This window comes from Temnothorax longispinosus, chromosome 9 (assembly GCF_030848805.1).
Source record: "Temnothorax longispinosus isolate EJ_2023e chromosome 9, Tlon_JGU_v1, whole genome shotgun sequence".
Taxonomy (NCBI): Eukaryota; Metazoa; Arthropoda; class Insecta; order Hymenoptera; family Formicidae; genus Temnothorax; species Temnothorax longispinosus.
Window position 1 is genome coordinate 20,447,507 of NC_092366.1, and position 14,738 is coordinate 20,462,244.

General features: G+C 41.2%; 1 protein-coding gene across 10 annotated transcripts in view; it reads right to left on the reverse strand.

The window, feature by feature from the left end:
* Window positions 1-14,738, reverse strand: part of LOC139819386 (RNA binding protein fox-1 homolog 2) — a 255,553-nt gene that overhangs the window by 26,159 nt on the left and 214,656 nt on the right. For 6 of the 10 annotated variants that reach the window (XM_071788685.1, XM_071788686.1, XM_071788679.1 and 3 more), the window contains one exon: window positions 582-729. The exons of the other annotated variants lie outside the window; for them this stretch is intronic. In XM_071788685.1, the coding sequence (XP_071644786.1) occupies window positions 582-729 (148 nt within the window). The remainder of the gene's footprint in view (window positions 1-581; window positions 730-14,738) is intronic. 10 annotated transcript variants of the gene reach the window in all.

Here is a 14,738-nt window from a genome sequence, read left to right on the forward strand (position 1 = left end):
GGAATACTTGATAATTTGTTAAAACAATTCTTTAAAACGTAATATTTTAAAACGTATAGCGGAAAACCGGATGCGAAGCTTGTACGTAAAGATCTTGAAGATTACATTGGACGGGAATTTTTGCCCAGCGTGACCTAATTAAAAAAACTAGCTTAATTACATTAAAACGAGCGGAAGGAAAGAACCGATTGCGTGGTCTCCGAACGACAAATGGAAAAAGAAAACGAGCACACTTTTGAAGATTGCATACAGATTTAAACAATTTAATAATCGCGCACGACGATAAAAAGCTTTCGGTGTCTTGCACATTTATCAAGAGCGACTTTCGGCAATCTTGAAAAAATGCAAGAACCGAGCGCGTTTTACCGCGATGCGAGACCTCTCAAATTGTCCAAATCCGTTTTGTTCAAGCACCATCTTTTGTTTCGCGATGAGACGCGCACAACGAAGAGGGTGAGGCTGATTAGGGGTTGATCGGGGGGTAGTTTGAGGTGTTTATGCGTATCGTTTTGAACGTATGTGACAACACGTTTGTCTCGGTGGCGCGTATATGTGGGTAGGATCCTTAATTCAATCCGTACCTCCGTCTCGCCGCCGCCCTGGGTGCAAGGACGAGCGGTGCAGCTGCAGGCGATGGGGTCACCGCGGCCGCGGCGACCGCTGCAGCTGTAGCCGCCGATGGCGCCGCCGCTCCTAGCCAGCTCCACGGCATGGCCGGCAACCTGTATCCTGTTTTTGTCAGAGATTATTAGTGTTCCGTTATCGCTCCCGTGATCGCGCAATGGCGGGAGCGCAGTCTTAATCCACCCCTCGCTCGCGAAACTACGGAAAGCCGCGTCACGTCCGGCAGCGGTTGAGCACCCATGCAATCAGATTAATAATTAATAAACGACAGCGTGGTTACCGGGGTCGCTCGAGAAATGTGGTCTTGCGTTACATAAAAAATAAGAGAGAAATTCTTTTTTTTTTTAAACAAGTATTTCCCTCTAGATTCCTTTAGCTTAACGGTGTTGGAATTTAAACATTCGTAAAAGTGCAGCCTCAAGACATAGGGGACCGACTTGCTAAATAATCACGCTATTAGTAATTTAAACTGAACTGTCGTTATTTGCGTGACTGCCGAACATGTCGCAGCTGCCCTGTCGAGAGAGTGGATTAAAGCCTCAGAATTCTGAGACTCACGGAACGCATTTTCAAAAATTATCAACGCTATGTTTTCATTACAACGATATTTAATGAACGTCAGAACCATTGTTGTGTTAATTTCAACGTTCCGTAAATAATTGGCGAGTTAATTCGATGCGGTTCAGACGGTCGTAAAATATCGTTGTCAATTAAAATTACGAGTAACGTTGCGCAAAGAAACGATTCAGTTAAACTAGTTATTTCATTAACAATTTTGTTAATTTTACGTTAAAATTATTTTGCACTGAAGCGTTTGTCTACGCAATAAATATTTCGCAAGTAAATCACAAATATGAGTATCTTATCCTATTAATAATTGAGAGCGGATAATGGCATTTTCGGTGTCAGTTAGCGAGTTCTTTTTACATTATTTTGCTGCCGCTATAAATGATAATTATATCTGTGTATATTTCTAACGAAAATATTCCGTTAGTCTATTTTGTATACTAATACGGGACATAAAAATAAAATTTATTATAGGAAGGATTGTCTGCAAACAAAAGTGTTTCTTTTCACCGTCTACAAATTATCACGTAATTTATATTTACGTAAATTTGAGTTGACGAGTTGAAACAAATAAAATATGTGTACGTAATGATTGTGTACAATTTTGCTTGTGATTTAAATGGTTCAATTTGAATCCAAATTCTTTCTCTCTCTTTCTCTCTTTCTTTCCCATTTAACAGACTCGTAATAAAACCACTCGATATTATTGGAAATTCCGAACAAATGGACATAAAAATGATAATTAATGCGATAGCCGCGTGTATATGCGTATTGCGAATCGGATGTTACATAGTTACGTGCCCTTCAAAGTGCCGCTCGGGACACGCGATTTAATGTAATATCGATCTCTTTAAATGTAATTATTAGTCGATCGCGTAATAGTAACATCATTACCGAAATTACCTTGAATTACGCCAACTAGGCAATCGAAAAATACTCGTGCGAGCATTTATTTCCGGCGTCGACGCGTTAATGTAATGCAAATATAATGAGAAAAAACTTGCGCAATAAATTTCGCTAGTCTTCGAGGTAAAAGTTGCGCAATAGGAAGATATTAATTATGCGTTTCGTTGACTTTAATTTTAATTTTTAACTAGTTAATTAACACAATCCCGACGCGGGGCTCTTGTAAAACAGATCCTAATGCTACACAGACGAACGACAACGTACGATCAGGCAAAGAGGATTAATTCCACCATGACGAACAAGATGAAATTTTATGCAAAGCTTGCGGACTGACTCGTTAAAGCGAACGCATCGGGCGGATTTATTGCGTTCTCGAAAGTTTCTAACTTTTCTGAAGCTTCGTTAAATCGTAACGGCGCGCTGCGCTGCGAGAGGACGCAAAAGGGCCCGCGAGAAAACTGTACGACGAGATTTGATTGTGGTCGGCGGATCATCCGACGCGATGTCTCTCCACGCGTTAAATCGGAAACGGATTAATTTTATCGCGAAATCGCGCGTACAGATCGAAAGCGCGAGAGCGGCCTCTCGACCTGTGCCTCATCAGAATTTGATGCTTCTCGATATGGATTTATTAAGTTTCATTGTATTCGCGCCTGATTGTTAATTCGACGAATCGAACAATCGGCTCGTTCAAGCCTCTCTGGTCGCGAAACCCTTCATCACACTGCGAACGATTTACGACTGTAATTAGAAAACCTTTTAACTGTATTTTACATTGCGATATTGTTACGTCGATCGATTTAGAATAATGGCACCCGATTAAATAATTAGCGCGCAGTAAAAATTCATATCGGGTAAAAAATTAATTGACACAAAATTATGAAAAATCGAAATAAATTTTACGTTTTAACATTTATTACGATAAAATATGTGTATGCTGGTGTATGGTGTATCATATCAATTTAAATCGTATATCTTTTTAATACTTTGATAATAATTTAAGATTAATAAATCTTAGAGCAATAACCAATATTTAATATATTTAACTATATTTAAGTAAAAATTTGTTATATTCTTAATATATATATATATATATATATAAAAAGACAGATATATATATATATAAAAAGACAGAAATGTAAATTATCGCGAATTCTCTCGTGTTGTTGATAAAGTTCAGTTGTACGCAGTATTGTTAATTATCGCTCATTTTTCATGGTAGTTTATTTGCTAAACGACCGCGGCCTGTATATTTAGCCCAGTATGCACAAACGAAATATTAATTACGATATTTACTCACTGATTTATTACCAATCAACGCCGCGCCAGTCGTGCGTAATTGCATATTTGATGTCCAATATAATTTTACACACCGCGCACTTTGCTCCGGGCGTACATATACACTTTTTTTTTCAATTCTGCAAATGTCAACTAAAAATCTAACAATCGTATACCGCCATATCGATACGAAATATACCTGTTACGGTATATATCACTCGCGTGTTCCATAAAAATATTAAAATATTCAAACTGTAAACCGCACGATCACGAAATATCGCGAGATATACCCTTCAATTTCACGACATAAAAAAAACAATGTTGCAAAAAACCATTTGCAAAATATCAACATGCGTAATCGTAAACGCAAACAAGATTTACCTATTTTTATTGTGATTATATTACTTCGTAGAGCACGTAATACTGATATTACACAAAATTCCGAAGTCTCTACGTAAAAGAATTTGTACGAAGAGGCTCATATATTCTCGAGAGACACAAGAGGGCACACTTGCATGATATAATTAAGACGATGGGAGAGCTGGCTGACTGATGCGTAGCACTAAATTTAACGAGAGAGAGAAAAGGGGGCGTCGAGGGAAATATGCATAGAAAAAAATTACCGTCGAGATTTTATAATTTCTTCGATGGTGCCCGAGATTCTCTTTATGTCTGTGTGCGAGTGTGTGTGAGTGTGTGTATTTTGAAATAATTATTCACAAAAACCACCGAGTCAATTTTGTAATTCCCGATGTACAGATTGACACTCGTCCTGTTCGACTTTAAATCCGAAGATTTGCAATAATATATAAAGCGCGTCGAACGCGTGACAAAACGAGGAGTAATTTTACCATCGCGAGTAATATATTTTTACGCAACGATTACCGCGGTACATGTTCTACTTTATCACGTTTTTGTACTTGATGTACTTGTTTCATGTAAATTCTGGCGAGCATTTGGCCGTGCCGACGCGTGTGTATTAAATGGAAAAATGGCAAAACTCCGAGAAAACCGGAACGAACTTTACGGACTTGCGCGTAAACTAATTATCCCCTCTTTCCGTCCTCGTTTAATTAATTCCGGCCGCGAGAGTATGACGAATCGGATAAATTAGGATTGAATGAATAAAAACGGATAAATTCCGAATGAACCGTTTCTTTAATTAAACGAACCCGGGAAAAGGAGAGATCTGGCGGAAACGGAGTTTGGATCACTTAAAATTCTTAATTGAAAATTTAATTGCACCGGAAGAATTAATAGTAAGATAATTATTGATATGCGGCAAAATATAACGTGCAAAATTTCCGACTGACAATAGCTTTCAACGAAAATGCAATTCGGAAATCAGATTAACACGTTGGTCGAAGGAATGAACGTAATCAAATCGAATTGTATATTTTCCAATTTCACACGCGACATAAACACGGGAGTAATATTTTTGCCGCTCCGTACGTCGTATCGTATGCTTGTCAATTATTACGCGATAACTTTTCATCGCGCACCATTTTCAGCGCAATTACCCGATAATGAGAATATTGGAAAAGGAACTTTTATCAAAGTGTTACAGTGTGAAACTTCGTTATTGCGCATCTAGGCCACCTGGCCTCATCGAAATTATTTTTGATATCAACAACGATACTTTTATCACGTTCCCCATCATAATTGCCAATTATATGTTATCACTTATCTATTTGATTTTGTGTCATCTTCTCGTATTGAAATTCGTAATATCAATTTTCAACTCTTCTAAACATGTAGAACGTGAGGATCCTGTAAAATCCACGCGAGTCACTGTCCCTTAAATTCCGAATAATATATCTGGCTGTCTAGCATTCGGCGATTTCACGCGTATACGTTATTTACGCGTGGGATTTTATCCCAGCCTGACCTTATCGTTCGTACATACCGGTAACTCGAGGAAAAATTCCAACAGAGAGAAAAACTTTGTTTTTCGAGATCACCGAGTCGCGCCAAAAAATTTGCTTCGAATGTCTCGCGTTTGACCCCGTTGTGCGCAGCTCGCCACTTTTTCGAGACATCGATAGTATTTAAAGATGTCTCGAAAAAGCGCGGCGAGCCCCGTGTACAGCAAGGTCAAACATTTAAACATTCAAAGAAAGGTGAATTTTTTAAAGCAGCTTGACCTCGGTATTATCGTGTCCTGTGCGAAATTATTGACCATGTGTTATTTTCGGAATGTAACGTTCTCTCAACTCGAATATTACAAATTGAATGCCATCCGGGACGGCGCGGCGCGACGCGACGCGACGTTGCGTTATCGTATGGCGGCGAACGCGTTAAAAGAAAAACAATCCGTAGAGATTCGGCTTATGCGGGAGATCAACGGGCGCATTTACGCGGATACGCCGAGAGTCGTCGGCGGTGCTGTGAGTAATTAATATGATTGAATCCTGGGGGAGAAGGGGGTGCAGCTCGTGCAGCTTTGAGGCTTTCGTTTCGCGGCCGGTGACGCGCGCGCGGAGAGAGAGAGAGAGAGAGAGAAAGAGCAGGAGAGGGTGACTCGGGGAGCACGAGGGCGTCGGAGGGTGCGGTGAGGGTTGCTGGCAGGGTTGCTACGAGCGATCAATAAATGCCGCTGCCAGCATCCACCCCTGGACCCACGTCTCTCTCACGTGTCGTCGTCTCCCTCTCGCTCCCTTTCCATCTCCTTCTCTGTCCGTCCTCTATCGCCCTCTTCCTTCCCGTCCTCCCTCTCTCGCACACTTTTGCACGACGCGCCTCGAAGCTCTTTCCATCGCTCGCGAGGTACAACTCGCTAGTCGATACAACGAGAGAAAAAGAGGGTTCGAGTTTACCTATGTATTTTCCCCGAGTGAAAGCTGTACACAATCGCCTCGCGAGAGAGCCACCGGCGACGGTTGGCTCGCAGTCATGGAATGACAGATACGACGGCCGAAAAACGTTTGCGCGGCGTTGTATCCGCGTTTAGGAAACGATGTCGCCGTGAGGAAGAGAGCCGCGCGATGCTCGATTGATTTTCTCGCTAAGAGGCGGCGAGAGGGAGCCCATTTTTGCGCCGACACGTGAGAAATTGAAGGGTTTGCTGCGAGAACAAGGGACAAGCGCTCATCATTTGTAAGACCCTTTAAACACACGTAATCGTATCTAAATGACATATTTAAAAATTATGGATCTACCACCTTCTCACATTGAATTCTGTACCCTCGATTTTGATATGTTAAAGAAAAAAAATTGAGATAGAGAGAGATGAAGAATGAAGAGTAAGATCTTGATCCAATCTCTCGATCTGAAAGACTAATAAATTATGCGAAGGAATGGAATATTAGATTTTGTCTAGGATTAAGCGGGAAACGCGGATCGAGGATGTGGGTGTTTGAGATTATTCGACGACTCTGAAAGTGACGGCTCGCCTCGCGTGCGAGGCGAGCAACTGAATCAACTCGCTCGCCTTTTCCACGTAGCGCGTTCGAGTCGTAAATCACGAGTACTTAAGGCGTAATTAAGGCGCATTAACTTTACAAAGTGGGCGATGCGAGCATCAAGATCGAAGATCTCCTCTGTGCGCTCTAGATCGCTTCGCGAAGATTAAGATGTTTGAATTGTCTGAGTTGATGATTCGTTTTGCTCGTTTTATTCGGCAAATTACGAGGCTTCGTCGTGTCGAGTGCTTTCAAAACAATGCATCGAAAAGAGTTTTCATTAATTCGTAATAACGTAGGTTTGTAATATCGTAGAAGGAAGTATTACGGCGATAAAATCGAATTAAAAGAGAGCGAATGAATATGAAGACAAAACGTTAAAATATTAAACTTCAAGTTGCCTCAATATAAGTTTGCAATTTTTACAGTGTTAATAATCAACAAAGTTTAGTAATCGGTGAAGAAATATATTTCGCGTTAAATTATCGATTTTCAATACATTGTTGTACGTGCAATACGCGATTGCGTTGTTACAATACATGTAACAATTGTTTCGTGAATAATAAACATCGTTACCGGACTGAAGAAATATCGTCGACGTAATGACCTCTCTCGTGAAGTTTATTAAACTCGGGAAGAAGAATAGCGGCGGATATTAAAGCGTACGTCACGTTAAGCGTCTCGCAAATAAATCTGCCAATAAGTCATTACAAATTCTGGAAATGACCGGTCACGAAAGGTGGTGGCGAGGTACAGACCGACTTTCATGTCTTTCTCGTAGAAACGTCAAGGATGAGAAAACGGAAAAGATGCAGGCATCGACATATCCGGCCGGGGGACAGGGGAAATAGGAGAGGTATGAGATGGACGAAGTGAATAATAGAACGTGAAAGAAACAGAAGTAAAGAACATACACGGAAAGAGGTGTGAATGCAGCCGTGGCAGGCTGAAAAGTCAGTCAAATGCACTAGAACCACAGTCGCATAACCCAACGAGTAAAGCAACAGTGATTAAGGTGTGGTGTTTACATAACGTATTTCTCTTGGCAAATTACTTGGAATTCAAATCAACGCTCACAGGACTAACGACGTTAGCAAACTACCGCGACCCGTTGAGAGCGCACGACAAACCTTCGGTGTGTTCGAGACACCCGTTACGTTCAACCCCTCTCGTTCGGGGCATTCGGTTCTGAAACGTAGAGGGTGATCCGACAAAACTGGCGTTTACTAAAAATGCCAAATCTAAATACGAGATTCTACACATTGACATAAAATTAAATTAAATACGCGAAATTAGAAATGTGATACGTCATGAAAGTTGAAGTTAAACGATAAAATCTTTATGATAAAATCATTCCTGATTATTCCGCATACCGAGAATATGTTTATCGTTAAAAGGAAAAAAATCGAATTGCTGTTATATACAATTGCCACTACGATATCACATCAAAATTATTAATTAAATAACGACTCGAGAACCGGCCCGATTGGCAATTCGACGATTGAAGTGAAGAAAAAGCTCGCTCTAATTCCACGAGCTTCACAATTCCTTAAAATCTTCCGCGTTTTGCTCTCTCTCTCTCTCTCTCTCTCTCTGTCGCGCGCGCGTTATCGATCCGAGCTCGCGCTCGCACACAGGCGAAGGGTCCTCTCTCTCTCTCTCTCTCCCGAGGGTCAAAAAGTTTCTTCGCCATAACCCAAGGCTTGCAATGAAAATCGTTGCCTCCGCGACGGAAACAACCAAAGTTCCTGAAGCGGTGGGATGAAGGCGCATTCTCGGCATCGAGGTATGCAGGTTACAATATATACGTGTTCTTTGCTACACAGATAGACTCGATCGCAAGGCTCCAAATCGGCCTCGACTCGTGTGCCGATCTCGCTTTGAGATATATGATTCCATGCACTAAGAGATATTATTCGTTCCAGAAGTATATAACAATAACGATTACGGTCTCCGAACGAAAGCCATTCAAAGATACTTCCGAGCAAATGGTGTGAGTGAGTAATATACGCCAAAAAAGGAGATGCAGAGATTAGTATATATATATGTATATATATATGTATAAACGTGAGCTCTTTTCTACTTTTCACATCTCGCAAAGAAATCGCTATCTACGGGACACGATCATATAGTGATTCAACACTGTTCCCAATGCCGATACAGGGATGGATGCGTCTTCGATGTGTTTTCGCGACTTCGATAACGACTCCGCGCGACGTGGTATGCTTTTCTTTCTATCGAGCCACCCCGTAGTGACCGAGTGCCGACAAAACTAATCCGTCCATCTAAAATTGCTTTCACCGTGCCCGAGAGCTTTACTTTCTTCGAGAGTTTTTGCGAACAATTACCATCGGGAGATTCCCAGTTGTGACGATAGTTCTCGAGGGATGAAGCGACGGCTTTCCTTTAATAATCGCACACGTTAGTGGTTCTCAAACCGCGCTTTTCTCGCGTCTGAATTAATAACACGAAAAATAAAATATAATTTTGAAAAATTGTCGTTCCAAGTCCGTTTAATAAAGAGATATTTTGTTGAACTTTAATAAATAATCATAAGAATATTCGAATTATATAAAATAAATGGAATGTAGAAAAATTTATTGAAATCTTAAATGGGATTAAATAGGATTCAATTACTAGTACTATTCATTATCTCGCGATATAATTTTCCAGAGCGTAAATGCGAAATGAGATTTCTGTCGGGTCATTTTATTCTGTCTCAGACGTGCTACTTTATTATTCTTAACATTATAATTGTAATACGGCTTTATTATTCCAGACTATTAGAGACAGTTAAGCTCCAACGATTCGTCGATGATTGCCGAAGGTAAGGATTGGGGCGACAACGATTCAATAAAATTTAACTGCGCGAGGGATGGTATTTCTTGTTACGTATATTTCTCGCGTCGAGCAGTATAATGATAAAAACTTAAAGTATGAGAACCACGGGATTGTTTCACTTAACGGAAAACGTTAACGCGTGCGATATTACGGGGGAATAACAGAAACGTTTCGGCGTTGATTGACGTTCGCGAAAGCCTGAGAAAATACTGTAATGGCTGCTTCCGTGTAGCTACGGTGGCTTAATAATAATTTAGTTAGACGATAAAAGAGCCCCTCCCTCCCCCCCCCCTGATAAACACGTGGGGCATTTTACGACCACGACTATCGTTCATCGAGAACACGAGATTGACTGGATCGGATCCTCTTTTTTTTTTCTCGACAACGACGACAACGACGACGACGACGGAGTCGTCTATCTTCTCGCCGAGTTTTCTTTATCCAAAAAAACAAAGCGCACTTCCGCTTGCGGTCCACTACTAAAACTGCTGGCGGTGCTTGCACGCTCAGAGGTAACTAATTAAGGCTACGCACTGACGACTAATTAGTGGATGCCAGGCTAAACAATCAGTAAGAAAGGTGAACGTTGTGTATACGATCGGGCTGTTTCTAAACAATGCTCCCTACTTTTTTAGTGGCAAATAGTGATTCATGAGAATTGTTTTAAAGAAAGATATTTTTCAAAGAGAAAGAATCGAAAGAGCTAAATATAAAATTTAATTTCAATATTCCTATAATTTAGTTTCATTTGGAAAATAAGTTGATTTATTTATAAAATAAGAGCTTAGCATCATCTTCTAAAAAATCTAAAATTATTTTCAATTCAAAAACATTACATTATTTTAAAAATTTATTTTTTCGCTAATTCAATTTTTTATACTAATTAAAAAAACAAACGATCTTTTTGCTCGACTTCTAAACTTTTGTTTAGAAGGTATTGATCACGTTATATAATTATCAATTATAATATCGTGAGGAGATGCAATTATTCAGAAACGCCCTGCATATTACGTATTTGTGTGCCTGCTGAAATAATGTCGACGACGACGACACTCGCACGATTCTTTCGTATCGTGTGCGATCACTCGCGAGTATCTATTCGGATCTAGTTAACGAGAACGTTGTCCCGCCGAGAATTTCGCGGACAAGCACCGATGTAACGCGATTATCGGATTCACTCGCGAAGGAAAGAAATGGCGAGCGACGTGGCCGACACGATCGGCGATTAATCAAACGAAGGACGGTATACCAGAATTAATTAGTTACCACTAAGTCAAAGGCGGCATTTGTTCGAGCATGCAGCAACCTTCGCCCGTTCAAAAAATTATTTGTCATGTCTCTCGCCAACTAACACACCGTGCCACGATCCATTAACATTAATCAATGACAATTAATAAACAGTTCCAAAAAATAATAATAATAATCATAGTAAGAAGAGTAATAAGTATTACAGACTGTGCCGCCATGGCAGCCCGTACGTGAAGTAGTGACAGAGAACTAACAAAAAAAAAAGGAAGGAAAGAGAAGATATCGAAAGAAATTGCATCGAAAAAGAGAAAAAGTAAACGAAACAAGTGAGAGACGAACATGCTTTCTCGTGTCTGTTGTGTTGGTTCTTGCTCATTATTTCTGTCACACGCGATTATCCTCGCGGAGATTCTTGTTAGCTTGTGCAATATGCATCCTGATTTAAACGATTATATGTGAGAATAGAGAGACGAAAGAACGCACGAGAAAGACAAAAAAGAAAGAAAGAAGAAAAAGAGAAGAGACGGAGAAAAAAGTGAGAGAGAAAAAAAATAAATTAGAAAACACGATACTGAAAGTCGCTTTCACAAACTACTTCGCAGCTTTGTAATGTATACGTTATGAGTGCACATATGTTGTTAATCGTACGATACTGCCAGGACGGATTATCATACGTGTGAAATTACAATATAATAAATATGTGTCCGCGTGCATATAGCGCTAACGTTTTACTGCGAAGAACACATATGCACGCGGATACATACGGCATATCGGTATAGATATATATATATCAATATATATATGTAATGTATATATATATATATTCACAGGTGAATCTCATATGAAGGCAAGCCAAGGCCACGACATGAGACGTGCAAATTAAAAAAGGTAATAATATTAAAAAAGAAGCAAGTAAAAAATTCTCTCCCAAAACCGCTCCAACCACAACCAAGCACAACCACAGGCAAGATACGGGCCTTTATGTCAACGAGACAGTCATCAACCAGTGAATGTGGCGCATTACCGTGATTATTATATGTAATAGTAACAATTTAAAAAAAAAAATATCTATATATATAATGTATGTATATATATACGTATGAGGTATACGAAAGGCGGGTTAAATCGACGATAGGGAGGGACATGTAAAAGAGAGGGGAAGGGGCATGTGGAGCCGGTTTCAGCGGACTCGATCGGGTAATTCGATTAACTGATCCTCGTTAGCGATTCCCCTCCCCCCCAGCTTCCGTTCGCGCTACGGTCATAGTCGTGAACGCGAACGTGAAGGGGAGTCGTTTCGCAGTTAACCGAGGTTAACGCTAATCGACGTCGAGTGCATTTGGTGTTCGTGGAAACTAGGGCTTCGAGGAGGAGGACTCGCAGGACTCGACGGGGAGGAACGAGGCGGGGGAGGGGGGGAACTATTAAGTGGAGGAAGAGACGAGTCGACGGTGTGTCCCGATTAATTGAACTGGCGGTGTGAGTGAATCAGTATAAATACGTATAGAGAGGACATACACGCAAAACAAGCGCGGCGACGATGCCGAAGGGGGGCCGGGGGTGTGGATTAATCGATTAATCTTGCATTTCGGGACACGAGAGTTTTTTTAAGGCGGCCTAGGCGGGCAGCCGGCACGAGACTGTGAAGCGACCAAAAGTGTGTGCCAAAAGAGGATTGTTAATGATCATTATATACGACATACTCTCGCAAGTCAATCATACGGAATTATTATGTACGTAACGTAAGTACCTCATGCTTTTACCACTGGACAGATATAGAGCCCTAAAGATTAAAAGCTACCAGGCGAGACTTTCGTATCGTATCTCGGAGATATACTTTGGGAGTTGTGGGATGTCTCTCCGAGATTTCGCGACGCGCCTCTTTTCCTCCGACACCTAGCGTTTGCATCCGAAATTCGCCAAAGTTCAATTTCGCATATGCATTATGTGTAATACATTTTCCTCTTCTCCCACTAATTCCAATCATATATATATATTATTTCCATCTCTTCCTTCTTTTCTAAGAAATCGGTCTATATATTACTCAGTGTACATTTTTACACAGAGAGATCGCGCTAATACGTTTAATTTAATATGACAGATTGTTCCTTCTTCTTTCTCGTAAAAGAAGTAAAAACGAAGACGCCGGGCTGAGAAAAGAAGCGCGTCCAAATAGATTCATCCATCACACCCCATCCGGGTGTCGCGCAGATTCTATTCATTTCGCAATCCTTGCACATTTCGTGCCTACATCGTCTCATCGTTGTTGTTACTTGCTACACTCGTTCGATCCCGCTCTTTTTAACTCTCTTTTTTTTTGTTCATTTTTGCTTTTTGTAGGAAGGGAGCCGTACCTTTCGGAAATCGTATTCGTGAGCCTCTTATTCGATTATCGCTCGTGTCTTCAGTCTATCTCCAAGGAGTCCTTTTCTTCGGATGGCATCGTTCTTCCATAAAAGTCCTCTTTGGCCTTTCGCATTGCGACACGAACAGTTGTTCGACTGCTCTCTTCCTGATGTCCTGCCGTCGTTCCTGGTTCTTTCGTGCCGTTGAAGTGTCACAGGACGTTTCAGTCGCAAAAGCACTCGTGATTATGTTTTACAGCGTTTTCGCAGAGATGGATTCCGTCAAAGTCGAGCCATATGTTTTCCAGAATATTTAATATATTTTTGTTATAATTGTATTTTGGAAATTTTGAAAATTTTGATAAAAAAGACTTTCAGTTTCGAGTCCTTCCACTTTCGCTTTTACGAGCGAAAAGCCCTGCGCGATTTTATGTGCTCTTTTTAACGCCCCGTGGATCGCCGTCGTGTGTTCAACCAATGTAAGCGTAATCTCAAAATAAAAAGCCTACAGCATGCATCATCAAAATCGTCGTCGTCGGTACAAAGTAAGTTTTCGGGAATTATAAATGTTAACAAAATTCGAAGCCGATTCCTGACTTCGCAATTTCGCGAGTTAATCAAATTCACGTAACCGCGCGATTCCGAGAGCGTTGTCTTTGCAGATTCAGTGATTCAAGTTTGGAATTACGCGATTTATCTTCAAGTTCACGCATAATGGTCGGACGCCGCGTCGCGAAAGCAATAAAATCTTGCATGTCGAGAAAAGCGAATCTTTTTCTTACCCGGCAGCAATATCAATTTTCCTCGCACGTCCCCGACGCGACCACGATAGCGCGACTGAAGTGAAAGAATTCTGACACGAAGGTAAAATTGGAGAAAGGAACGGACCGGGGCAACGGGGAGGAAGAAGACAGGAGTGCCGGGAGAAAAACGTAGAAAAGCGGTATGAGATGGAATGAAAATTGTTAGGGGGCGCGGAATGCTTCGGGAACTGCGAAGCAGAGTAGTAATATCGCCGCGAGAAATGCGAGGTTGTGGGATAGATGAAAAGACAAGAGAGGTGAGCGGTCCAGGAAGAGAGGAAGGCCCTCGACTTCCGGATCTCTCTTCGGACGCGCGAGAACTCGCTCTTTTCCGCGTGTCTTTTTCTTCATCCCATCGCTAAACTGTCGCCCACGGTTGTGCGGTCGAGCGTAACTCGTAAGGGCAAATTTCGAGAAGAATTTTTGAGGAAAAAGAAAAACAAAGAATCTTTTTTTCAAGGCTAACGCGTAGATTTGCTCCGCGTACGAGAGGGTAAAGCATGTGACTTAAATACTTTCGCGTGACTTGGAGAACAGATTTGCAAAGATTATACCGAACGACGACGTTTCGATGAATAGACGGAGAACAGAGCGCGTCGACGAAAATATCTCGACTATATACTCACGGCGGAAAGTTCAACGGCGGAATACTTCCGCGAGAAGACCGAGGAGAGAAGTGTGCGAAATGAACACATCGACGGAGCGATCGCATAGTTAAACAGGAA